We start from the raw sequence: 25,369 nt of genomic DNA, 5'->3' as shown, positions 1-25,369 counted from the left end.
ATGAGTTAAATTTCAATATCTCTGTTGTTTCACTTTTTCACCTTCTTATTACGGTTTCGTGTAAATGAAAATACCAACATTAATGTTGGTATTATACTTGTTTATCCATTACAACCATAGGTTGGCTATAAATAGAAGGGTTAGGCAAAATCCAAGAAAAGCATACTATAAGAAGCAACTCATTAATAGAAGTTACAATAAAGAGTATTATAGGATTTTATTATTTGTTGATTTCTATCAGTAAAATTTATAATACAAACATACATTTTGCTTCAGAGAGCCAATTATTAAACACTTACAAGCACACACACTGTTTCCCCTCCACTAGAATGTAAGCTTGAGGGCAAGAATTTTCTGTTATTCTAGCACTTAGAAAAAGCACCTGGCAAGGCCAGGCATGGTGACTCACACCTGTAATCCCAGCACTGTGGGAGGCGGAGGTGGGCGGATCATGAAGTCAAGAGATCAAGACCATCCTTGCTAACATGGTGAAACCCCATCTCTACTAAAAATACAAAAATTAGCTGGACGTGGTGGTGGGTGCCTGTAGTCTCAGCTACTTGGGAGGCTGAGGCAGGAGAATCGCTTGAACCCAGGAGGCGGAGGTTGCAGGGAGCCAAGATCTCACCACTGCACTCCAGCCTGGTGACAGAGCGAGACTCTGTCTCAAAAAACAAAAAACAAAAAACAGAAAAAAAAAAAAAAAAAAAAAAAAACAGAAGAGAAAAGAAAAAGCACCTGGCATGTAGCAGTCGCTCAGTCAAAACAGGCAACATGACTGAATGGATGAGCATGGTTTGGGAATCCCTGGTTTCATGGGTTGACTATCAGACCTTGGTTAAGTTTCCAGCCCACTATGATCTAGCTGGGCTAGATCTAGTGTGGCCTTGAGTAGATTATTCAACCTCTTTGAACCTTGGCTTCCTCATTTAAAAAGAGGGGATAATCCTCTTACCTCACAGGGAGGTTGTGACAATGCACACAGCTGTCTGTCGCCTATTGTCTATATTTCTTTCTCATCCTCTACCCCTCACCTCTGCCACATACACTCCTTGGAGACCCAGCCCTGCTACTGTCACATTTCAGTGATGTCACAGCTGCAGGTGGTACAGAGCCAGCACCATCATCTGATGCCCAGCCTGAATGCTGGCTGAACTGAGAGGAACAGGGTGGATGCCTGGCACTGGTGTTGCTCCATTCGTCTGTGAGATCTCACAGCCCCAGCATGAGTCCATCAGCAAAGAAGAGGCCCAAGAATAGCAGGGTTTCCAAGGTCAGACTTGGGACTAGACCCTGGGGGTGAGTCCCTAGAGGGGATCTTAACAAAGAATCCACCATGCCAAGGACAGGGGCTTTCCAGCATGGGAGAAAAGGGAAAGGTGAAGGGTGAAGGGAGGTCAGGAGAGTTAAAATGGTCTCCCAGTTCTGTCCCCAGACCAAGATGACAAAACTCCCAGCCTAGGATTGGTCAAACCATGCTCAGCCAAATGGAGAGGCACATGGAGGAGTTCAGGAGGATTCCTCCAGTGCCTCACTCTGTCGCCCAGGCTGGAGTGCAGTGGCGAGATCTCAGCTGACTGCAGCCTTCACCTCCTGGGTTCAAGTGATTCTCCTGCCTCACCCTCTTGAGTAGCTGGGACTACAGGGACATGCCACCACACCTGGCTAATTTTTGTATTTTTTTTTAGTAGAGTCAGGGTTTCACCATGTTGGCCAGGCATCTCAAACTCCTGACCTCAAATGAGCCACCCACCTCAGCCTCCTAAAGTGCTGGGATTACAGACATGAGGCACCACACCTGGCTGATTCCTCTGGGTTTATGTCTCTCTCTTATCCTCTGTCCCTCAGATGCAAGACGAGAAACTGCAGGACGAGACAGAGCAGCCTGTGAGCAAAGTAATTGAGCGGAACCGTCTGAGAACGGTGAGATACCCTGTTTTGGCCCCAGCTTGGGGAAGCTCATATACTCATGCAGTGCTGCCCTGGTTGCCAGGCTGAGTGGCCCAGGGGAGCCAGTAGGCCGGCCCTTGGCTGAGCGGAGCCAGAGGCAGGCAGGGGAGAGGGAGTCTGTCCAGGAAAGCTGAAGCTTCTATTTACCTGGTTTCCTGACCTTGGCAGGTGTTAAAAAACTTGTCACTCTTGAAGCTACTCAAGAGCTCGAACCGCCGGATCCAAGAACTGCATAAGCTGGCCAAAAGGTGTTGGCATTCACTGCTCAGTGTTCCAAAGATTCTCCGCATCTCCTCTGGGTAAGCTGGGGCCTGGCCCCCATAATGGACCCAAATGCCGTCTTTCTGGGAACAGGCATTGTGCTAAGGAATTTAGAGAACAAGTCTACTTTTCACAAAGCCTCTGTGAGAGAGGTATTTATTAACTCTATTTTACTGCTGGAGAGCTGAGGCTGAAGAGGTGAAGTGACTTGTCTCATTCAGTTAACTCAACTGATAAGTGGCAGAGCCAGGATTTGAAGCCATTCCTGTCTAATATTAGAGCTGTGGCCATAACAATGGTTGTAATCATCCAGTTGTGGCACTCACCTCACCCTAGGGCACTGAGACAGACAGGTCACTCCTCCTCCTCCTCCCCTACAAGTCAGTATAACCCAGAGAGTCACCTTCAGACTGACCCCTGAAATCTGAAGATTAATCTTGCTGAGGCTCGGTTTCTTTATTAATTTATTTTTATTTTTATTATTTTTTTTAACCATGCCTCCGAGACAAGCTCAAACCGTTTCCTCATAAGTCACAGAGTATTAAGAAAGCTCACATTGATTGGTGCCTGCTAAGTGCCATCCTACAGTGTTAAGCACTTAAGAATTTTCCCATTTAGTTTATTCTTCACAACAATCCTGTTAGGTAGACAGAATTATCCTAGTTTTACAGATAAGGAAGCGGCTCTGAGAGGTTAAATATCTTGCCCAAATCACACAGGTGGTTAACAGGCAGAAGCAGAATCTGAGCCCGTTTGTCTGAATCCAACACCTGTGCTCTGTAAGCCATTCTGCTTCACTGCCTTCTACTTCACAGATATAGTAAGGATCCCAAGTTGTAAGGGTCCCAAGTCTGGCACAGAGCGAGGACTCAATCAGCGGGAGCCGTTATTATCATCACAGTATTGCCATTATCTGCAGCCCAAGGCCTCATCTCTCTCCACGCCCTTGGCTAGGATGGTGTTGCCACTGGGGGTTTACAGGGGGCCCAGTCTGTTACAGACACCCTTTGGGAAAGTCTCAGCACTTAATATTTCTGTCAAGGCCACCTTTCTGGGCTCCTCTTTCTGATTTGGCCTCTAGTTGCAGGCAGTCAGGAAACATAGAGCTAGAAGGATTAGGATCATCTAGCTCCATCATTTTCCAACTTAAAAAATTTTTTTTTTGTATGGAGACAGTCTCACCATGTTGCCCAGGCTGGTCTTGAACAGTTTTCCAACTTTATTAAAACAGTGAAACCTCTGTTCAAATATCTATTTCCAAGCCCCAATTGTGTTGTTATGAGCTGGGGGGAAGTATCCTGCCCCCAGTGGGTCAGGGGAGGTGACATTGAGACACCTCCTCAGAACCCTAAGGTTCTTGGAGCACAATTTAGAAAAACTACTGGACTGTTCACCCTCCCAGCTGAAGTCCAGAGAGACAGAACCCTAATCTAGTGGCAGATGATGTAGACAATATCCATTCTTAGGGGCCTTAACTACTAGTCATGGCTTTAACCTTCCCAATCTCTCATATCCCTCTGCCAGTGCTCATCACACCTCCTCACACCAGCACAAGGCCTCTGGGCAGTAGAAAAGTTTCTTTGCAGGCCCCTCTAGCTTTCTTAACAGACTCCCCTGAGCTGGCTACATAGCAACTGTCTTGGGAACCAGGGCCTCGGTCCTGCTGTGCTGACTGCCTTTCCTCTCCCTGCCAGGGAAAACAGTGCCTGCAATAAAGCAAAACAAAATAATGAAGAGTTCCAGGAGATCGGGTGCTCCGAGAAGGAACTCAAGTCCAAGAAATTAGAGTCCACAGGGGACCCTAAGAAAAAAGAGTACAAGGAATGGAAGCCCCAGGTGCAGTCAGGGATGAGGAACAAGGCGAAAACATCATTGGCGGCAATGCCACAGAAAGAAAAGCATATAGAGCCTGAGGTTCCAAAGACATCGAGGGATGATAGCTTGAACCCTGGAGCCCAGGGGAGGCAACCACTCACCGAGGGCCCCCGAGTCATCTTCATTAAGCCCTACCACAATAGAATTCCCATGGGGCACATGAAGCAGCTGGATATAGCCGACCAGTGGATCTGGTTTGAGGGGCTGCCCACACGAATCCACCTCCCGGCACCCAGGGTGATGTGCAGATCCTCCACCCTGCGTTGGGTCAAGCGCCGCTGCACCCGCTTCTGCTCCGCATCACTTGAAATGCCTATGTGGCATCCATACAAGGTGGGTGTGACAACAACACTGCCAGGCTAGGTGAGACGCAAGCCCCAAGCCAGGCCCAGAGCTGGGCCCCAGAGTCAGGGCTCAGGATCTGGAGTCTTGAGTGGTGTGTGGCTGGCAGTGCTGGGAGGCTCCGCCTTCATGTCCAGAGAGGGAGAAGCCTTAGACCAACATCATACAGCAGGGTAGTGACTAGGTTGAGGCGTCTCAGGATACAGCTAGGAGATGTGTGGAAGGAGGGGCACTGAAGTGAGCCATCTCACTGCCTGAAGGCCTTAGCAGAGGTGGAAACTGCTGTGGCTGTGAATCTCACAGTCAGAGGCCTACATAAGTGGGTTTAAGGATTTCCAAATGTGGGAGGGGAGAGATGGTCAAGTAGGGCTTTGCTGCATCTCATTCCCTCTTAGATCAATTCAACTCTCCATTTATGTTTGATTTATTCATGCCTCAAATAAGATTTACTCTGAACAGGCTAGGCATGGTGGCTCACGCCTGTAATGCCAGCACCTTGGGAGATCGAGGCAGGAAGACTGCTTGAGGCCAGGAGTTCAAGACCATCCTGGGCAACATAATGAGACACTGCCTCTACAAAAAATTTAAAAATTAGCCAGATGTGGTGGCTTACGCTTGTAGCGTCAGCTACTCAGGAGGCTGAGGTCAGAGGATCACTTGAGCCCAGGAGTCGAGGCTGCAGTGAGCTGTGACTTCACCACTGCGCTCCAGCCTGGGCAAGAGAGCAAGACCCTGTCTTAAAAAAAAGAAAGGAAAAAAAGAGATTTACTCTGAGCAGAAAGTTCCTTAACAAAAAAAGAAGAAAATACCGCAGCCCTTTCGTGGGAGAATGAAAGTCCCATGAAAGGAAGCGGGTGAGTGCCCACCGGGTCTAGCTTAAAGGGAGGTTTTTCCTTTTTAGCAAAGCCATTTCCAACCTACCACAGACACCACGGGCACTCTTGTCCCTGCGCCCGCTCCCCAAACGACCAGCGCCCCCTGGGGACAGTCTTAGCGCCTAACACCGAGGTTTCTGCTGGCAGGTTGATGTGACCTGGACGGGAGCCAGAGGTGCGAGCAGAGGGTGGAGATCGCGCAATCAGCTGAAGGGAAGGGATGGGTGGCGAAATTCACGAGTCTACAAATAAGATCTAACATATGGCACCTAAGACGAATACTGCTTACTCTGCCTGTTTGTCTGGGGCTGGGAAGGATGAAGGAAAGAGGCCTTCGGTAGAGGGAGCCTGTGTCGCGACTCCAGGCTTCCCCCACCCCCACCCCGAGGCCCCTAAGATCAGTCTAGAACCAAAGAAGCCAGCGAGCAGCACCCCTCCCCCACCTTCGCGAGCTGGTCTCCTGAGTGGCGCGCTCTATGAAGTCAGGGCGCTCGTGTGCTTCCTGGGTGCAAGGTGCCTCACAATCGCCCCGCGAGCTCGCAAGAGGAAACCGCGGCGTGGAGGCAGAAAGTAACTTGTCCAGGCTCACTCAGCTAGAAAGTGGCAGGAGCAAGGGCTCCTGGTTGCTCCCCATTCCATTTTCCCAAGAAAGGGAAAAGGCGAAATGAGAGCCTGCTCAGAAGTCACGAGGCAGGCGGAATAGTGCCAGCACCCTGTGGGTCATGCGCATGCATTGCGACCTGATTGTCAAAAATTGATTGTCAAAAACTGATTGCACTGTGGCTGGTGTCAAACAGTGGATGTCAGCTGGGCCTCCAAATGTGTCCTGCCTTGGTGACAGATCATAGAAGGCACCGGATCAGGCGGGGGAGCTGGTACTGCATCTCTACTGCTCCAGCGTGACATGGCAGGTCCACCCTCAATCCGAAGACCTCAACCCCAAGCCCTGGTCGACCCCATCTGGCCGGGGTCACCCTCTGTCGGTAGGAGTCACAGGGCCCTAACCATGCCGTGGGGGAGAGCAAAGCCAAGGGAGCCGGAGTTTTCTCTGGACGAAGACCTCCATATTCCCCAGAGGCAGGCTGCGTGGAGTGGGCGCCCTCGGGAGAGCAGGGGAGCCATCGAGGGGTTGAGCTCTCCGGGGTTGAGAGTCAGGGCAGCGATGAAAATGGATCTCCAGTTTGGGAGAGAGGAAGAACGATTGGATGGGCTCCCCCCACACTCCTCTCCACTATTACTGGGCACCAAGACTGGGCATCAGCAGCCGCGCGGACCAGCCTGGGCGGAGCCACAGCGCGGGGACTGCTTAGCACCGCATAGTGGCTGCTGCGTGCTCCCGAGCTCCTGCTCCCAGCGCAATCTTCCCGGAGCTCCCCTACAGTCGGTGGCTACCTCCGTCCCCACCACCCCGCTACTTCCCGCGCAACTTCCACCCCAGTAACCTCCACTTCCAGCAGTCTTCTCACCCAGCTTGCCCTCCAGCCCATTTCCTGAACAGTCTCCATTGTGGTTCCCTTGCTGGGTATTTTCAATCCCATCAACTGTCGAAAATAATCTCTCCTCACTCTTCCCTTCCATCAACCTTTGCGTGAACTTCTGTCCTAAGTGCGCTGTCAGTGGGCAGTCAAGACAGCGCCCTCCCAACTAAAAAATCTGACCCTTTCTGGGGAGCCCCCTTGCACTAGCCTTCGTGGGGGCCTGCCCAGGGAGCCCCAAGTGGAGGCTGGATTGGGTTGGGCCTGAGTGAGACTGGCAACTTCCACTTTGCTCCAGAGAGCTGGAGTTGGGCCCCAGTTGCCCACTGGGAACGCCACCGAGTATATGGGAGGGCTGTGTGCGAAGGCGGGGACTCAGCATGGCCAGGGCAGCAAGGGCAGGCCTGGGAGTGAGAGAATCCCAGCAGTACATTCTTCCACCTAATTCCACCTGCCTCCCACAATTCCACAACCGGGGTCTCCCCACTACCACCCTCCCTTTGTTTAACCATTTCAACCTAAAGCTCCTCCTCTGGGCCCAGTAACACCGATCTGGGGAGGAATCCACCCTAGAAATGGCTGCTTAACAGTTAACTGGGAAAAAATTGAAGTGTTTGAATCTGATTTTATATTGAGTGACTTTTTAGAAGTCACATGACCTCTCTGAGCCTATTTCATGTTTATAAAATAGTGATACTAATGTCTGTTTCAGGAGGTTTTAAGCAAATCAAGCTTGAGGTAGGAGAAGCCAGTTTGTGGGGCATTGAACAAATGTTTGGCCTTTTCCCACGCCACGCCAGGGCCATCATAATAAAGCCCTGTGGCCAGTCAGTCCCGGCTCCATTTCTCACTTATCAGCAGCTACCTAACTACTCACCTTTATGGAACTAGCTGCTTGTTAACAAGCCAAACGTTATGTTTATATTCACAACCTTTTGCTAATACGGCATCTAGATCCCTAAGACTGTCCGTCTCACAATTGTCTGGATCACACATAAACATAACTGGAACATGAAAAGCGGATGAGGCAGACAGGCCTAGCTTCTTACCAACTTTGTAATGGGGAAAAAGTTGTTTACTCCCAATCCTCTGTTTCTTTGTCTGCAAAATGGGGAAAATAGCGGTGCTTACCTTACTGGACTGAGTAAGAATACACATAAATCACTTTGCAGTACATGCCAGATAGGAGCTCAATACTTGGTAGTGGTACCTAGAGGACTGGCAAGCCTATCCCCCAACGTTTGAAAACACAGGCTCAGAAGAAAAATGTCTCCTGTTCTGTAAAATGGATACGGGGGCGGTAGCCTAATAATTGTCTAGAATTATGGATCACTTCCTATGTGCCAGGGGCTGAGCTAGGCGCTTTACACATGACATCTTATTGCATCTTCACAATAAAACCAGGGAGGGAACACTTTTTCCATTTTAAAGAATTAAGTGTTGACCTACCAGAAAACAAGACAAAACAAAACAAAACCGAGGGAAATAAGTACCATTATTACCCTCATTTTACATATGAGGAAATCTAGGTAAGGGAGATAACAGCTTACCCAAGATCTCACAGCTAGTAATGGGACTCCAGGACTTCGCACTCCACTGCAGCTCTCTAAAGCCTTCCAGAATTGGACCCCTATGACTGTGACTTGCCCAGGTAGTGGCAGGGCAGGGATTAAAACCCTCAGCTCCCTCTACTCCCTCCTGCCTCAATGCTATTTCTACCACCCTTTATTGCTTTACAACAGAAAACCTTAAGACAGTGGTTTTTAATCTCTCCACAGAGGAGTTCTCTTGTACCTTGATTCCATCCCTACTCCTCCTGACCTAGGTCCCCAGGGACCTGCTTCTGAGACTCCATGGTCCCTGGGCTGCCGGTACAAGGAGGTGTTCCACATCTGTGCACTGACTGCCTTCTGGGGCTGGCAGAAGGAAGCTACTCTGACCTGGGAGTTGCTGAGGAAGGAGTCCCAGGGGATTCCTGTCCAGGGGAGACTGTTTGAGCTGTGTACCCTCCAGGATGTTGGGAGTCCTGGAGCTTCCCATTGTACCCCCTGATGCCTGCTGGCTGCCATCTTGGCTCTCATTTGGTACTGATATGGACAGGGCTGCCTAGAGCGAGGGGTTAGAAATACCCTCTGAGCCAGACATCCCTTTTTCCTTTCCTGTCCTCCTTTAAGGGTTATAAACTATTCTGACCATCAGCTATGTAGGAGTCTCCACTTCTCTCTCTGAATGGCCAGAGTTCAGGTGGTGGGTGGGGAAAAGGGAGGTCAACTTCAGACACCTGGAGAGTTAAGGGATATGCCAACTCAGTAGTGGGCTAGTACTCTCTTATCTAGGTACCTTCTTTTATCCTTTGGAAATAGATTTCCCACATTCCTAAGATCGCCTGAAAATCTCTGGCCAATGCTGGGCACATTGGCTCATGCCTGTAATCCCAGCACTTTTGGAGGCTGAGGCAGGTAGATCACTTGAGAGGCCAAGAGTTCGAGACCAGCCTAGCCAATATGATGAAACCCCGTCTCTATGAAAAATACAAAAATTAGCCAAGCGTGATGGTGCCAACCTGTAATTCCAGCTACTTGGGAGGCTTAAGTATGAGAATTGCTTGAACCCAGGAAGCAGAGGTTGCAGTGAGCTGAGATTGGGCCACTACACTCCAGCCTGGGTAATGAAGTCAGAGTGAAACTCTGTTTCAAAAAAAAAAAAAGGCCAGCTGGGCTTGGTGGCTCACACCTGTAAAATCCCAGCACTTTGGGAGGCCGAGGCAGGTGGATCTCTTGAGCCCAAGAGTTCGAGACCAGCCTGTTCAAAGTGGCAAAGCCCTGTCTCTAAAAAAATACAAATACAAATACAAAAATTAGCTGGGCGTGGTGGCATGTGCCTGTAGTCCCAGCTACTTGGGGGGCTGGGGCAGGAGGATCATTGAGCCTGGGAGGTTGAGGCTACGCTGAGCCAAGATCACACCAGTGCACTCCAGCCTGGGTGACAGAGTGAGACCCTGCCTCAAAAAAAAAAAAAAAAAGGAAATCTCTGGCTATATTTAATGTACTGCATATTAGCTTTTCTTAGAAAAGCTGCATATAGCTTTTCTTAGAAAGCTATATGTTTATAAGCTATATGTTTATAAGGTACTATTCATCCTTGGTATTTAAAAAAATACAACAGGATAAGAAGATATGATTATAAGGTGATAGACTATTTAACCAGACTGTTTAACCAGTCAGAACTCATACATCCCTAACTACTGACCTCTTCAAAATGAGCTTATTAGTATCACTATTAGAGCCCAAATCCTGGTTCTGCCAGCTCCTAAAAAGTCACCTTGGGTAAGTTCCTTACAGCTCCCTCATCTGTAAGATATAGATGACGTTACTTCTTACTTCAGAGGGTTCTTGTGAAGATTTTGAAAAGAGACATAAAGTACTCAGCCCACACTGCTGGACACCTCTTAAGCACTCAATAGATGTTATTCATTATTAAAATGACAAACATGTCACTGCCATTGCCCTGCCCTCTCTGGAACTCAACTCTAAAAACTGCTTTTATTGTTACTTTAGAAATCATAAAAATCTCATTAAGGTCACATATTTTTGATCCCCAACTACCATGCAGCTCAGTCTCCGTATTACTAAAAAAAAGTTTGGATCACGTGACTTTTGGCCATTTCTAAAGATCAAATTAACACTCAGGGGACAGAGATTTGTCATCACAGAAGATATGCAGAAAAATAGGCACAAGACCTTGAAGTGAATCCCAAAGAGGTGCTCCAACCACAGATGGAGTAACCATCACCACAGCTGCTCAAGGGTGACAGCAGCCACATGATGGGTGTTCTTTCACAGTTAGTCACATGCCTGTAGAGTTTGTGTTGTCTACAGGGAAACTGATTAACCCAGGGAAGGTCATCCCAGCTGGTCTTACCTCCTAGACCCTGCAGCCAGGATTACTGTGCCCCATTAGCAAACTGCTTCCTTCCAACTTGGCCAAGGTACCATGAGTTACTGAGGTGCCTCACCCTAGAACCTTCCCAGTCTCTTCTCAGGCATATTTACTCCTAAACCTTCATCCTGTCAGCATCAACTCCCTACTCTGTAGGGCTGAGAGCCAGGAGGTCAGATGGGCTTCTCAGGGAGATAGCAAAACTCATTTGTGTTACCACAAACTCATTTGTGTTACTGACAGCTGAAAACTGACAGCTCTCTTGGGAAAGCTCTGAAGAAACCAAAGAGGAACAGTGAAGGTTTCAATGCAGAAGTGGGTCTAGACTGTGTGCCGCTCCATTGAACATGTTCAGAAATCACTAGCAAGTAGGAACGGAAACCCAAGAATTATGTGGTTCACCTGAGGCATAGCGGGGCACGCTGCAAGTGAAGGAGATAGGATGTAAGAGTTCCCTGCACTGAGTATTTTAACCAAATGGACGAATGACTCTGGGGTCCAGGAAAGGGAGAAGGTGGCCCAATAATTCTTTAAAGTTCCCTTGCCTGGCTGCGCTGATCTCTCTCAATCTCAACCGTGGCATTACAAAGTAAGTACAGGCAGAACCATGGAAAATACTGTATTTGTATACACAGGAAGGACAGCTGCAAGCCCCTCACAGAGGAAACTCCACCGCAAAGAAAAATCTTAGCAGCAAATTCCTATCTCCCTCAGCACTATCAGCACAGCCCAGGCCAGAAGGTTGGGCTTCTTGTCTCTGGGAACCCATCATACCCTTCCCGCCAAAGAATTCTAAATAAGGCAGGAAAAAGAACTGGAGTCCAGTGGGAGCTGGGTGCCTGGTCATTCCTAGAAGACAGGCAGTGTCTTTATGATGGTTAGACTTTGAGCAACGCTGGGATTCTTCTGTGGGTCCTATGGCCTGCTATGTTGAGAGCTGGCAGCAGGATGGGGACCTGGTAGAAGGAACTGGAAGAAAGTCATAGGTTCTTGGGTGCACACGAACGTGTGTATAACAGGGCACAGGTTGTGCATTTTCCTTGTGCTTGATGCCTCCATCTGCCATCCTCTCCCTGACAGCGGCCTAATACTTCACACCTACATTTCTTTCTGTGGCTCTGGATCCGGAAACCAAGCGTTTCTCCAACAGAACTGCTGTGATTCGGCAACACTGCAAAGGCAACAGCTGTCCCAGGGAGGTAAGACAGATGACTAAAGAAGTGGTTTGCTCCAATCAGATATCCTTGATTTTTTTTCTCTCTTAAAACAACAGGCTGGTGACAGGTATTGTGGCTCAAGAGTGGCATGGTTCCAATTCTGTTATTACCCTCAAAGAGGTCCCCTTCCTGACCTCTCAGATACCAAGGCTTCAGCAGACAGAGGCCATTCTTGTAGCTGTCATGCTGACTGCTACCTGCCTTCTTTGACAGGCCCTCACTATCTCTCCCACACCAACAGAGACTTCACATTTCCAGGGTTCCTCTCAGATCTGGGCTGGACCTCATCTGGAGGGTCTGAGCAGCCCAAGGTGTTAAGGGGCCCAAGTGTCAGCAGGATGTCCAAAGGGCCTGATTCTAGACATTGGATTTAGGGGCTGAGTTGAGGGGTATCTCCTTGAGCTCCGTCCGCATGCACAGGTACTCCCCGATGACAGCCATGAGTGCAATGCACACGGCTTGGACCAGCCACCAGGTCAGCGCCGAGGGGAAACGGGAGCTGTAGAACCAGCAGCCCAGGAGGTGAAAGAAATGGACAGTGACAGTGAAATCCAGACACTGCTTTCCTCGCCGGATGAAGTACAGCAAGCCCAGGGCACTGTGGGGAGAGGACAGCAGTGAGTTGTCACTGGGTTGTCCTGGCCTTAGGTTATCTGGGAGGGTAGGGACAATTAGGACGGCAGCATAGTGGTCAGAAGTGACGAGATAAGTGTGAAGCAAGGGTTATGATATTAGACGCCTAGAAGAACCTGGCGGGTAATGTCAAGAGTGAAGCTGACTGAGTATGAGCTTGATGATCAATGGCAATTGTCACTAGGGGATCCTAGGAATTGGTGGGGATCGTGACACCCTGAAGCATACATGTTCTAGCTAAAGTGGGGGCAGTAGCTACTTGCATCTAGGCAAATCTTATCATGCTAGAAGGCTGGCCTGGAATCAATCAGTCATTCCATTATTCAAGAGAAGCCAGAAATCTGGATTTTTATATAAAATAGCCTGATTTTCAACTAAGTGAAAAAAAATGTTTTAAACACCATGTGTGGGCTGACATCTATGTAAGCCAAATAGAACCTATCCGGAAGACAAATTTAGGTCAAAGTCAGCCCACCAGTTTTCAACCTCCGGTGTAAGGACAAGAATAATAATAACACACAAGGCACTGTTCTAAGTCCTTCTGTGAATTAACTTATTTAATCCTTACAACTATGAGGTAGGTAATATTACTAGCCCCATTTTACTGATGAGGCAACTGTGGTAGATTAACTTGTCCAAAGTCACTAGACTAGTGGTAAAGCTGAGGTTCAACGCCAAATGAGTCTGCCTCTAGAGCCTGAGACCTTGACCACTATGCTAAACTGCCTCTTAAGAGACAGGCAATGATTACGTGTGACCTTAGACATCACTGAGTCCAACCCCTCATGGACAAAAGAGGAGCCTGAGGCCCATGGCAAGTAACTTGGCCAATGGCACACAAACCAAGAACAGAACCCAGTTCTCCTGTCTCTCGGTTGAATCCTTTCCTCAGCTCACTCCACATCAGGGAAGTTATCTGAGATGGAAGTTGTCTTGCAGGCAGCACAAACATAGTGACATAAGAGCTTTCCAGGTAAGTCAAAACAGCAATGGAAGGAGGCCCATTATACAGCCGGTCCCAGAACTGGCCTCTGTCACCCACTTTACTCCACCACTCCCCAGAAACAAGTGCCAGCCTTTCTCATGTTCAAACTTAGGAAGTTAGTCCCAGCACTAAGAGCCCAAAAGCTGGATAGCAAAACTGGTGATACTCACCAGGTGAGGGCGTTGAGGATGAAGGACATCATGGAGAGCCGGCCTGGAGGGGTGGAAAAGCCCAGGATCTGAGGGGGAATCACAAATGGAAATATGCTGGAGAAGTGACTTGGCAGAGCCCCAGGATCTCAGCAAGCCTCCTAAGGAACAAGCATTCTTCCCAGAGCACAGAAGATAATACCTCCCTTCATCTGTACGGCAGCCTATTTCCAATAGGTGCTTTCATAGACATCCATTATGGGATTTCATTTGTTTCTCACAGTAGGTGGAAAGGGATTATTCTCATTTTACAAAGGAGGATGTAAAAGCTCAGACAAGTTAAGTTGCCCAAAGTAATAAACACCAAGAGTAAAGTCTAGAACCGTGTTCAGCTGACTATGGCTCCGTAGGCCAGGCATCTGCTCCTGTACATAAAGTTTTATTGAAACACAGCCACACCCATTCACTTATATATTTGTCTATAGTAGCTTCTGTGCTACAATGCAGAGCTGAGTAATTGTGACCTAAAATCCTTACTACTTCACCCTTAAAGGAAAGGTTTGCTGATCCCTAGTCTAGAACTCAGGTTGTGTGCATCATATGGCTCTTCAACAAAGCCCGGCATTCCCACAGCTCTTCCCAGGAGGATAGAGGCTCCTACGAGACTACAACTAGGCATATGGTGGGTGTGCAATCTCCACTATCCAACACGATACCATCAAATGCCAAACATCTGCACCACACTTTCAGCTGACAAAGAAAGGTCTTTGACATACATAATCTCATATTATCCCTAAGAAAACCTCACAAAGCCATTCTTCTTTTTATTCTTATCACTTTTTGGATAATAACTTGCCCAAGGGCTACACAGAGAACAAGCAGCAGGGGCAAGTACTCCATCCCAGGTCTCCTGGCTTTAAGAACTGTGCTCATCACCACATGCCACGCCTGCCTCTTAGATGTAACAACTTACAGGCCTCCTTTACACTTTACAAAGTACTTTCTTATTCCTAAACCCCTCTGGGCCTTGTAACATTTTGTTGAGGGCGACACGGCAGGAGTATTCTACCCACTTTTCAGAAAAGGCTCAGAAAGGGGAAGCAACTTGCCCAAGGTCCCACAGCTAGTATTATATGTTTAGGCCTAGACTGAACCCTTGCTTTTCTGAATCCAAAGCACATGCTCTTTATATTGCAGTCCAGACCTCTCTGCAACTAGTCTCATGGTTTTGAAGACAGGAAAGCAAGGTCACAGAGGTGACATTTGCCCCAGGTCACACAGCTAGTAAGTGGATCTTAAACGGAAGCCTGTCTGACCCCAAAGTCCAGGCAGTTTCCACTGTACCCGCATGAATGCTCTTTTATCCACCCCTCTCTCCGGTGTGGCACCTGAGAACCTAGCTCAGAGAAGTTAAGTCACTTTCCCAGAGTATCAGAAAGGAAATGTATCAGAGTTGCCTGCAACACAGACGTGTTTATTGTATTAACATCCAGGCCCTTTTCTTTGTACTAATCGGCCTCTGCTGTCATTCCATTTTATGGATGAGGCAGCTGAGGCTCAGAAAGGTGAAATCCCTTTCCCAGGGCTACAAAGCAAGAAAGATGACCCAGCCAGGTCTACAGCACAGTAGTGCTGGGCCACAAAGCCTACTAGGGGAGGCCAAGACCCCACCCGCGCCAGTCCGGGGACCCTACCTCGGCGTCGAACATCTGGTCCAGCGAGGGGCTGCTTCGCACTAGCCCGTCCACCAGCGCCAGCCACAGGCCCAGCGAGCCGTAATACACGGTCTGCATGAGGACGATCTGCGACAGGATCAGCAGCGGGTCCCACACGTAGCTGCGGAACTGACCCGCCATGCCCTGCAGGGACACGAGCCGGGCCTCAGCCAGCGGCCCGTCGCCATGGCAACGCCGCCCCGCCCGGGAGGAGGGACTGGAACCAAGGGGTGAGCCCATTCCAAGAGTTAGGGGGAAGGCGGGGCGGACAGAGCCATTCTCAGAGTGAGGGGAAATCCAGCCCATTCCGCCTGCGCGGCCCCCGCCCGTACATGAGCTCCTCTGGGGTCTACTCACCAGTGACAGACTCGACGATCGAAGTGTCCGAGCGTGGCCCGGCCTCACCGGCGGGCTCCCAAAACAGCGCTGACAGACAGGACCATGGAGGAGAGGCGCTGCCGGCCTAGAGAGGCAAAGCTCCAGCGACCACAGCGGCAGGAGCGGCTGCGTAGGAAAGAAACGTTTCCGGGGAAAGCAGCGGAGGGGCGGGGCTGAGGTTGCGCAGGCGTAGTGGGTGCAACCTTTGCCTGAACCGCCTGAACGAGGTACAAGCAGCCGGATAGCGAACTGGGCACATGCGCAGAAGGAAGAGTGAAGGCAAACGGAAGTGAGGAACGAAGGCCGCAGAGCTTGCGCGCCCTCTAGAGGGGAATTTTTTTTTTAAAGGAAGGCGGCTAGGGGAGAGGGAAGTGGGGTGGTTTAGGACGCGGTAATGATGTTTGGGAATTAACGAGGTGATAAACTGTGTCGCTATTTTCAGCCTAAATTCTCTGTTTTCTTCTAGTTAGAGTGTGATAACTTGAAGTGGACCTGCAAGCTCCTCCACGTAGGAGTTTGCCACTGTTCCCGCTGTACAGATAGTTAAGCTAAGGGCCAGAGAAGGAAAGCAACATACTGTTTCAACGACACAGTTAGTAGCAAAGTAAGGATTAAAATTCAAGTGTTGGTCGGGCGCGGTGTCTCACGCCTGTTATCCCAGCACTTTGGGAGGCTGAGGTGGGCGGATTACCTGAGGTCGGTAGTTCGAGACCAGCCTGACCAACATGGAGAAACCCCGTCTCTGCTAAAAATACAGAATTAGCTGGGCGTGGTGGCGCAGCCTGTAGTCCTAGCTACTCGGGAGGCTGAGGCAGGAGAATTGCTTGGACCCGGGAGGCAGAGGTTGCGGTGAGCCGAGATCACGCCATTGCACTCCAGCCTGGGCAACAAGAGCAAAACTCCGTCTCGAAATAAATAAATAAATAAATAAATAAATAAATAAATAAATAAAATTCAAGTGTTTCCTCAACACTACGACATTGGTTTCGCACCTACTGGGTGGCAGGAAGGCTAGAACATGTACATATAAGACAGTCCCTGCCCTGAGACACAGTTGAACTATATTAGAAGGCAGAGTAGTGGGTGTTTTAAAATGTGGGTGTCCAGTAGAAAAAAGCACAGGTTCTGAAGTCGCACCTAGGAGTAAATCCTGACCCTCTCTGCTGCCATGACTGTCTACCTTCCAAATCCAAGTAGTGGACAGTCAGTAAGTATTTGCTAATGAGTTAAGAACAGAGAAAGCAACAGCAATTCGATAACTCACTTATTCCTACTCCAGCAGACGAAAACCCATCAACTTCATTGATCCTAGGTTCCCCCTCTCTCGAGTGGAAAGACGGGAAGTAACTGGTTCCAGGAAAAGAATTCGGGTTTTAGGGCCAGCTATGCCACCCAGTGTGACCAGCAAGCCACTTCCTTCTTTAAACCTCAGCTTCCCTGTTTATGAAATGAGGAGTTGGACATGATTAACATTTTCCACCATTTAATCTACCTTCCAGTAATTATTTTCTCATTAAAAAAAAAACAGGCTGGGCGCGGTGGCTCATGCCTGTAATCCCAGCACTTTGGGAGGCTGAGGCGGGCAGATCACAAGGTCAGGAGTTCGAGACCATCCTGGCTAACACGGTGAAACCCCATCTCTATTAAAATACATCTCTATTAAAAATACAGAAAGTTAGCCGGGTGTGGTGGCAGGCGCCTGTAGTCCCAGCTACTCGGGAGGCTGAGACAGGAGAATGGCGTGAACCTGGGAGGTGAAGCTTGCAGTGAGCCGAGATTGCGCCACTGCACTCCAGCCTGGGCGACAGAGCAAGACTCCGTCTCAAAATAAAAAACTTACCAAAGAGCCATGTAACTGCCAATCAGAATTTCTGAACAGCTTGTGATAGCCATGTTATCACCTTGAGCTGATACAATTCCAGACAAAAGTAAAGAAACTTGAGACTTTATTGAGAGTGTGCGATTGTCCTTATCATTTGGAAATACCCTGAACAGTTCACTTGGATTCCAGTTTGGGAGTTATTAAGGCCCAAAGATTTCTTAGGTGCTTTCCAGCTCAACCATTCTTTTAGGCACCTCAATTCAGTTCAACAAATATGTATTTAAATTCCTCTAGTTCACTGATTATGCACATGATCTAGTGTTTCTGAGAAAACATCTGTTTCTTAAATGCCTACATGATCTTGTTTAATTCTCACAATCTGAAAATATAGCTATTGTCCCCTTTTTATAGGGGAGGAAACAAGGCTGGGGGGGAGGTGGTGTGACTGTCTAGGTCAGAGAGCTCACAGGGAGCAGAGCTGAGATTCAAATTCAGGACAACTGACTCTAAACATCAAGATGCCTTTTAGTTTAGTTTTGGTTTGGTTTAGTTTAGTTCTTTGAAACAGGGTCTCAATCTGTCACCCATGCTGGCATGCAGTGGTGCAATCACGGCTCACCGCACCCTCAAACTCCCAGGCCCAAGCCTCGGCCTCCCGAATAGCTGAGACCACAGGCATGTGCCACCACACCTGGCTTTTTTTGAAACGGAGTCTTGCTCTGTCGCTCAGGCTGGGGTGCAATGGCATGATCTTGGCTCACTGCAACCTCTGCCTCCCGGGTTCAAGCGATTCTCATGCCTCAGCCTCCTAAGTAGCTGGGATTACAGGTGTGTGCCACCATGCCCAGCTAATTTTTGTATTTTTAGTAGAGATGGGATTTCACCATGTTGGCCAGGCTGGTCTGGACTCCTGACCTCAAGTGATCTGCCCGCCTCAGCCTCCCAAAGTGCTGGGATTATAGGCATGAGTCACCACGCCTGGCCCACACTTGGCTTTTTTGATTTTTCATTTAATTTTATTTTTTTGTACAGACAGGGTATCCCTATGTTGTCCAGGCTGGTCCTGAACCCTGGGCTCAAGCAGTCCTCCCACCTTGGCCTCCCAAAGTGTTAGGATTACAGGCATAAGCCGCTGTGTCCAGCCAAGATGCCATTTTAGAATAAAAGAATAGGAAAGAAGGGAGGAAGGGAGGGAGGGAGAGGGAAATGAAGGAAGGAAGATAGTAAAATAGTCAGGTGGCGGAGTAGCAGGAAGTGGAAAAGGGGCAGTGAATCTCTCTGCTCAGTTAGCCCTGGGGTGAGGGATTAGGGAGAAATGGGAGGAAAGGCTTAGGAAAAGGGCTGCAGAGGTTGACAATACCCAGGGCAGCTGTCTTCCTTGCAGGTGCTGGAATGCGTGGCTCTTCCTGGACTCTGCCCCCTTCACATCACAGCTGGGCCCACTCCACCCTATCTCTTCCCAATAGGGAAGGCCCTCCCTACCCATTCTGCTGAACTAGAAAACACAGGTAGCTTTCGACATTAGGGCTGGCTGGAATGTCTGATGTCATCCCTGGAGTCCGGAGCTCACCTTTGGGAAAACCCCACTGGGCGTGCAAGCTAACCTCCTGCCTTTTCCTTTCCCCTTTGGGAGTTCAGTTCTTGGATTCCCGCCTTGCCAAGCTTCGGAAATGCACACCATCCTCCGTCTTAATTTGGATCCAAGAAGGAAACCAAGAGCTGGGGAAAATCATGGCAACCCCCTTGTTTAGCTTCATTGGCCCATTTTCAAATTTGACCACAAGCAGTCTGCTTCAGACCACAGAGTCTGAACTAGAGCCCGACTGGCTTGCTATGTGACCTTGGGCGAGTCCCCTGGTGGGTCCCAGTATCCCAAACTATCAAATGAAAGAGGGACATTGGACTCCGACTTGCAGATGCTGTCGTGGCCCTGTGCCATCTGAATCACCTGAGGAACATACTGGATATTCAAATTTCCAGTCCTTGTTTGCAAACCTAAGTCCAATCCAAGTCTCCCAAAGCAGAGTGTGGAGATCTGTGTATTTAAAGAGCTCCCCAAGTGATTCAGAGGTGCACCCACATTTGATAACTACAGCACAAGATGATCTGTAGTTGACCCTAAACCGGCTCCTTCATCCAACAGAAAACTGCTCTGTGACCTTGGCAAGTCACATTCCGGCTTCAGGGTTTTCTTCCATCTGTAATATGAGGGGGTTGGATTTGAATAGCTAGCTGGTCTCCGAGGGTTCTTCCTACGCTGCCAAGTCTGTGGTTCCAAACTTATGAATGAAATGTTAAACTTTAGGTCAGAGGCAGAGTGACGAACAGCCACAAGCTGGGACAAACTGTCCTCTGGGTGGAGGGGAGGGGAGTGCCTCTGGTCACTTGGTCTCTTTCGTCACTCTCACACTGGGGCCCCACTGCATGCATGTAAGGACAATCGCTAAGGTCGCCTTCTGGATCCACCCCCATAAATCCCTTGGGAAAGTTCTCCCATAGGCCCATAGGCTTGAGAGCCCTGCTTAGATTCGAATCCTGGCTCTCCAGCTGTCTTGCTGTCCTGGTGGGTGACCTTGGGAAAGTTACTTCATGTCTCTGAGTCTCAGTTGGTTTCCTCTTCTGTAAAGTGGAGTTCAGAATAGTACCCATGTTATGGGCTGTCCTGAGGGTCAAATGTGTGCTTAGTCCACCGCCTGATATGCAGTGGGCATTATGTTAACATCAGCAATGTTAATATGATTGTTATTATTTCTTCCTTTGGAATGTGGGAACGGAAATGCCTGATCTCAGATTTATGGCAAGGATCTAACGATGTATCAGACAAAACAAGCCCGGTGGCTGGCCCATAGTAGGAGCACAGTAAATGTGATACGTTCTCTTCCTCCTCTCACCCCTACTCTCGTGTTCTCTAGATCCCTCCCTCTCTCCCTTCCTCCCCCGCTAGGCTGCCCTACTGCCCTTCTCACATGTTTCCTTTCGGGGAATATTTGATGAAGACACTTCAGTAGAAACACGTGTCTCAGGGACAGGTTATGCAACTCTGTGCTCACAGTTTTTTGGAAACCCCACATGGGAGGCTTGGAGTTGGCTGCCTGTCCTCTACATCGGTGACCATCCTGGGCTCTGGCCAGTGAGTTCCTCTCTTAGAAGGGAAACTGGAGAGAGAGCTCATTAGCTGCCAGTTTTCTCCTCCAGACTGAAAACCCCTTTGTTACCCAGGTTGCTTTAAGTGCTGTTTGTGTCTGTGTTTGGGGAGGAACATTTGCTGAGCATCTACTGTATGACAGGCACTTATATAATTTAATCCTTATTTAATTTCTAAAACAAGCCTGTGAGTTGAGAACTATTAATAGCCCCACTGAACACATGCAGATCCTGAGGCTCAGAGAAGGGATATTTACCCAAAGCCATGCTGCCAGTGAGTGGTAGAGCTGAACTCCAACCCAGGCCAGTTTGACTCCACACACTATTCCTTCACAGTGTGTAACAAAAAGTGCACTGGACAAAAAGTGGTTCACGCCTGTAATTCCAACACTTTGGGAGGCTGAGATGGGTGGATCCACCTGCAATCAGGAGTTCGCGGCCAGCCTGGCCAACATGGAGAAACACTGTCTGTACTAAAAATACAAAAATTAGCCAGGAGTGGTGGTGCATGCCTGTAATCCCAGCTACTTGGGAGGCTGAGGCAGGAGAATTGCTTGAACCTGGAAGGCAGAGGTTACAGTGAGCTGAGATCGTACCACTGCACTCCAGCCTGGGTGACAGAGTGAGACTCTGTCTCAAAAAAAAAAAAAAAAAAAAGGCACTGGACGTTACAGTGACATACAGCTTTCATCTACCTGACCTCATCTTATTGTTGCAACAGCCCCAGGGATGTAGGTATAAACATTGTCCCCATGTTACAGGTAAGGAAACTGAGGCTTAGAGAAGGAAGTGACTCACACTCAGCACACATTGAGGTGTGGCGTGTCTTGTCAGCTGGAATAATCAAAAGTTAAGAAACATCTGGGGTGTCTGTCTTTCCACTCTAACTTTCCATCCAACCTCCCTGTTCTTTCCTTCACACCAGAGGGAGTCAGGAAACTGGTTTTCTGTGTTCTGTGTCTAATGATCAGGGGTTTTCTGCAAACCCTTTCTCTATGCAGGGTGGATGATGCCAGGCATGACAGTGGGTGGAAGGACCTCTGAGTAGAGCCATCCCTCAGCATCCATGGGTGGTTGGTTCCAGAACTCCTGGCAGATATGAAAACCCAGAGAAGCTCAAATCCTTTATATAAAATGGTATAGTATTTGCATATAGTCTATGCAATCTTCCCACATTCTTTAAGTCATCTCTAAACATCTAATACAATGTAAATAGTTGTGATACTATATTTTAATTGTTTATTTGTATTATTTTCATTGTTGTACTGTTGTTTTATTGTTATTGTTTTATTTTATTTTATGTTTAAGACGGAGTTTCACTCTCATTGCTCAGTCTAGAGTGTAACAGTGTGATCTTGGCTCACTGCAACCTCCGCCTCCTGGGTTCAAGCGATTCTCCTGCCTCAACCTCCTGACTAGCTGGGATTTACAGGCGCATGCCACCATGCCCGGCTAATTTTGTATTTTTAGTAGAGACGGGGTTTCACCATGTTGGTCAGGCTGGTTTCGAACTCCTGACCTCAGGTGATCTGCCCACCTCAGCCTCCTAAAGTGTTGGGATTACAGGTGTAAGCCACTGTGCCCGGCCTTTGTTGTTATTTTAGAGACAGGTCCTTGTTCTGTCACCCAGGCTGGAGTGCAGTGGCGCTATCATAGCTCACTGCAGCCTCGCACTCCGGGGCTGAAGCAATCCTCCCACCTCAACCTCCTGAGTAGCTGGGACTACGGGTGCATACCATCAGGCCAGGCTATTTTTATTTTATTTTATGTAGAGAAGGAGTCTCACTATGTTGCCCAGGCTGGTCTCAAACTTCTAGGCTCACGTGATCCTCACGCCGTGGCCTCCCAGAGGGCTGGGGTTACAGGCATGAGACACTGTGCCCAGCCTCACACCTTCAAGTTTTCTTACCTTGATTCTTGACCCCATCATGTACTAAACTTTCTGTCCCTACCTAGAAATTATTCTTTATTCTGACCTTAAAGGACTCAGGGCTTTGTTTTAAGATGAAAAGTTGTTTTTTCCACTTCCTTTTTATCATTATTTATTCATTCAATCATCTACTTGATAAATATTCATTGAGCATTTATTATGTGCCAGAAACGGATCCAGCTGGTATGGATATAAATGAATAAAGTGAATAAAGAGAAAATACTCTAATCTCGTAGAGGAGAGAGATGATAAACAAGTCAATCAACAATATAAAATCTAGCATCAAGGAATGTCAGTGTACTCAGAACATCAACAGTGCGGGATTCTGTTATAACATCAGAAATGGATGAATACAATATTTATCTCTGCTCCTTTTAGGACAGGACACTTGGGAATCAGGAACAGGAATCAGGGCTGTAAGTTCAGTGAGACAGCATGGTGATGCAGACAGAATCAAAGAAACTTGAGTTTGAATCTTGTATCAGTCAGCTTTTGCTACATAAGAAACACCCCACAAATCTCAGGGGCAACAGCAATGGATTTCTCAATTGTAGGTTTGCAGGTGGGTTAGGGCAGCTTTGTTACAGTTACGGTTTTGTTGTCATTTCTCCTTGCTCAGCCTGTTTTCTCATCTATAAAATAGAGATAAAACTACTTACTTCACAGCATCCAAGCGAAGATGATGCTCAATACTCCTTTCTGATTAAACATACCCTCTGCTCAGGGTATGTGAGAAGCTAAATATTCACCCTCTAGGCCAAATAGTAATCCAAAAAGTGGTCTGGGCTGCAGGTGCTCACTTAAGGAATAAGGAAGGCCATTGGCCAAGCCAATGAGTCTTGTGGTCCCCTCCCAAAATTTAGACTAGAAGAGAGAACCAGTAAGTCAGTAAAAGAGAGAGAGGCACACATCCAGGAAAAAGAAGAGTCACTCTTAAAGAAAGAACAAGCAGGCTTAAAGAGCAAGAGATAAGTCAGCCAGCCTGTGGCATCATCTCAGTCCTCGATGTTTCCCTTTCAGTTTTAACCTTTAGCCCTCCTGGTCCTCCTAATAACTCCTAAGCCTTTTCTTAAGGAGTCCTGAGTGAGGCATATTTCCTCGCAATTGCAAGAACTGAGCTAAGACAGAGAAGATGCTTAGAAAGTTGCCAGCCCACAGCTTGGCATATAGTAGATCCTCAGTCTACTGTATAGCTGGCAGCTATTGTCCGCTAATCAGGGAGCTGCTTAAGAACACGGACAGGTCTTGTTCACCAGGATTTATCGAAAAGCTTCTCACATACAAGATATTCATCAGATGTTTTTTGGATAAATGACCAAGTGAGTGAATTGCTACATCTGAGCCTCTAAGGGAAAATGTCCAAATGGCATTCATCCAGTTATCCATGCGACAAGTATTTACTGAATGTAAACCTCTGCCAGACCTTGGAAAAGGTGCAAGGGATGCATTTGTGAACACAACAATGTCCTTGCCCTCATGAAACTTACACGTGGCAGAGAAAACAGAAAATAAACAAGTAAAAGAATAAGCGCGTGATGGCAGGTAAGGGAAATGTTATGACAAAAAATAAAGCAAAGCAAGTGGAAAGAGTAATTGGAGGTGTTATTTTTAGAATTCTTCAAAATGCCTGTGGTGGATGCTGACTCACCGTGTGGGCCTCGGTTTGCCTATCTTACAATGTGGGTACTGTTGGATTGAATGATTTGAGAGGACCCTTCTGGGCCTAGTGTTCTCAGTTTCTGTGGTTATGCAAGGCAGTGGCTGGACATTCCACAGCCTCTGGAAACTCTAAGCTGTCATTATCTGTAGCTGGAGAGAGATTTACATAAACTGAGGAAGACCAGAAAGGGTTGGCACCATTCTGGGAGAGAGCCCTGTGGCCCAATCCTTTTTCTGTTCTGAAAATAGTAATGTGTTACCTGTTATTAACCATGTGTGAGGAGCTGCTGGGGAGGGGAGTAAGTCAAGACTCTTATGGGGAGGCCCCCTTGATTATAAAAATAGATAACACTTTGATGCTCCATATTGTGCTAAGCACTGTAGTTTTAACATTTTTATGATGTTAAGAACTATAATGACCCTCAAATTACATGGGGGGACCACATGAGAAAACTGAGGCACAGAGAGAAAAAGTGTCTTGCTCCATACCACCAAGATTGCAATCTAGGTCTCTCTAACTTTGAAGACTGTGCTTTTCTCCTAAAACTAACATGAGTGAGAAAGGGATGCCTGCCCAAAGAGTGGGACAGATAGAGTCCTAGAAACCTCAAGGCAGGAAGAAATGAGAATTAAAAGAAGAGGATGGAGGCTTCCAGGAGAAGGTAGCATTTAAGGTGTCTCTGGATGTACCAGGTGTGCACCTAGCCTTGGTTAACTCTGGCCTAGGAAGTCTGAGAAAAGGGGGAGGGACACCACCTCTGCTGTAGGCTGGGTCTCAGCTCATTTTTTTAGCTCCATGGGAGGGGGCTGCCTGTTGATGTCCTGGATCATTTCCTTTTGCTTGAAAGGAAGCTAGGGGGAGGATGTAAAGTGTTTGACCAATGCCATCTCTCAGACTCACTCAATCTCAGGTTAGAATACACAGAAAGGGTGCTGGACCCAACATAAGTGAGTAGGTATTATGTGTTCACCACTTCACCTTATTCCATTCTCCTAATTAGTTCAAGAGGGAATTATCTC

General features: G+C 48.0%; 3 protein-coding genes across 4 annotated transcripts in view; 1 reads left to right on the top strand and 2 right to left on the bottom strand.

The window, feature by feature from the left end:
• Positions 1-1,007, bottom strand: part of DBNDD2 (dysbindin domain containing 2) — a 35,353-nt gene extending 34,346 nt beyond the window's left edge. The window contains exon 1 of the mRNA XM_054541373.2: positions 739-1,007. Within this exon, the coding sequence (XP_054397348.1) occupies positions 739-745 (7 nt within the window). The 5' untranslated portion in view covers positions 746-1,007. The remainder of the gene's footprint in view (positions 1-738) is intronic.
• A 129-nt stretch (positions 1,008-1,136) lies between these two features.
• Positions 1,137-6,878, top strand: TP53TG5 (TP53 target 5). Of its 2 annotated transcripts, none has more exons than XM_054541364.2 (5): positions 1,137-1,299; positions 1,849-1,923; positions 2,119-2,249; positions 3,906-4,419; positions 5,451-6,878. In XM_054541364.2, exons 2-5 carry the CDS (start codon positions 1,849-1,851, stop codon positions 5,553-5,555), a joined length of 825 nt encoding a protein of 274 aa, XP_054397339.1. In that variant the 5' UTR covers positions 1,137-1,299; the 3' UTR covers positions 5,556-6,878.
• Positions 6,879-10,228: 3,350 nt separating this feature from the next.
• Positions 10,229-16,028, bottom strand: SYS1 (SYS1 golgi trafficking protein). Its single transcript, NM_001168576.1, is given in 4 exon segments — positions 10,229-12,532; positions 13,723-13,790; positions 15,396-15,560; positions 15,774-16,028. Coding segments are annotated over 3 exon segments (471 nt in total). The 5' UTR covers positions 15,558-15,560; positions 15,774-16,028; the 3' UTR covers positions 10,229-12,291.
• Between the last annotated feature and the right edge of the window lie 9,341 nt (positions 16,029-25,369).

Source organism: Pongo abelii, chromosome 21 (genome assembly GCF_028885655.2).
Source record: "Pongo abelii isolate AG06213 chromosome 21, NHGRI_mPonAbe1-v2.0_pri, whole genome shotgun sequence".
NCBI lineage: Eukaryota > Metazoa > Chordata > Mammalia > Primates > Hominidae > Pongo > Pongo abelii.
Note: the sequence above shows the minus strand (reverse complement) of the source record. Positions and strands in the feature narration are given on the sequence as shown.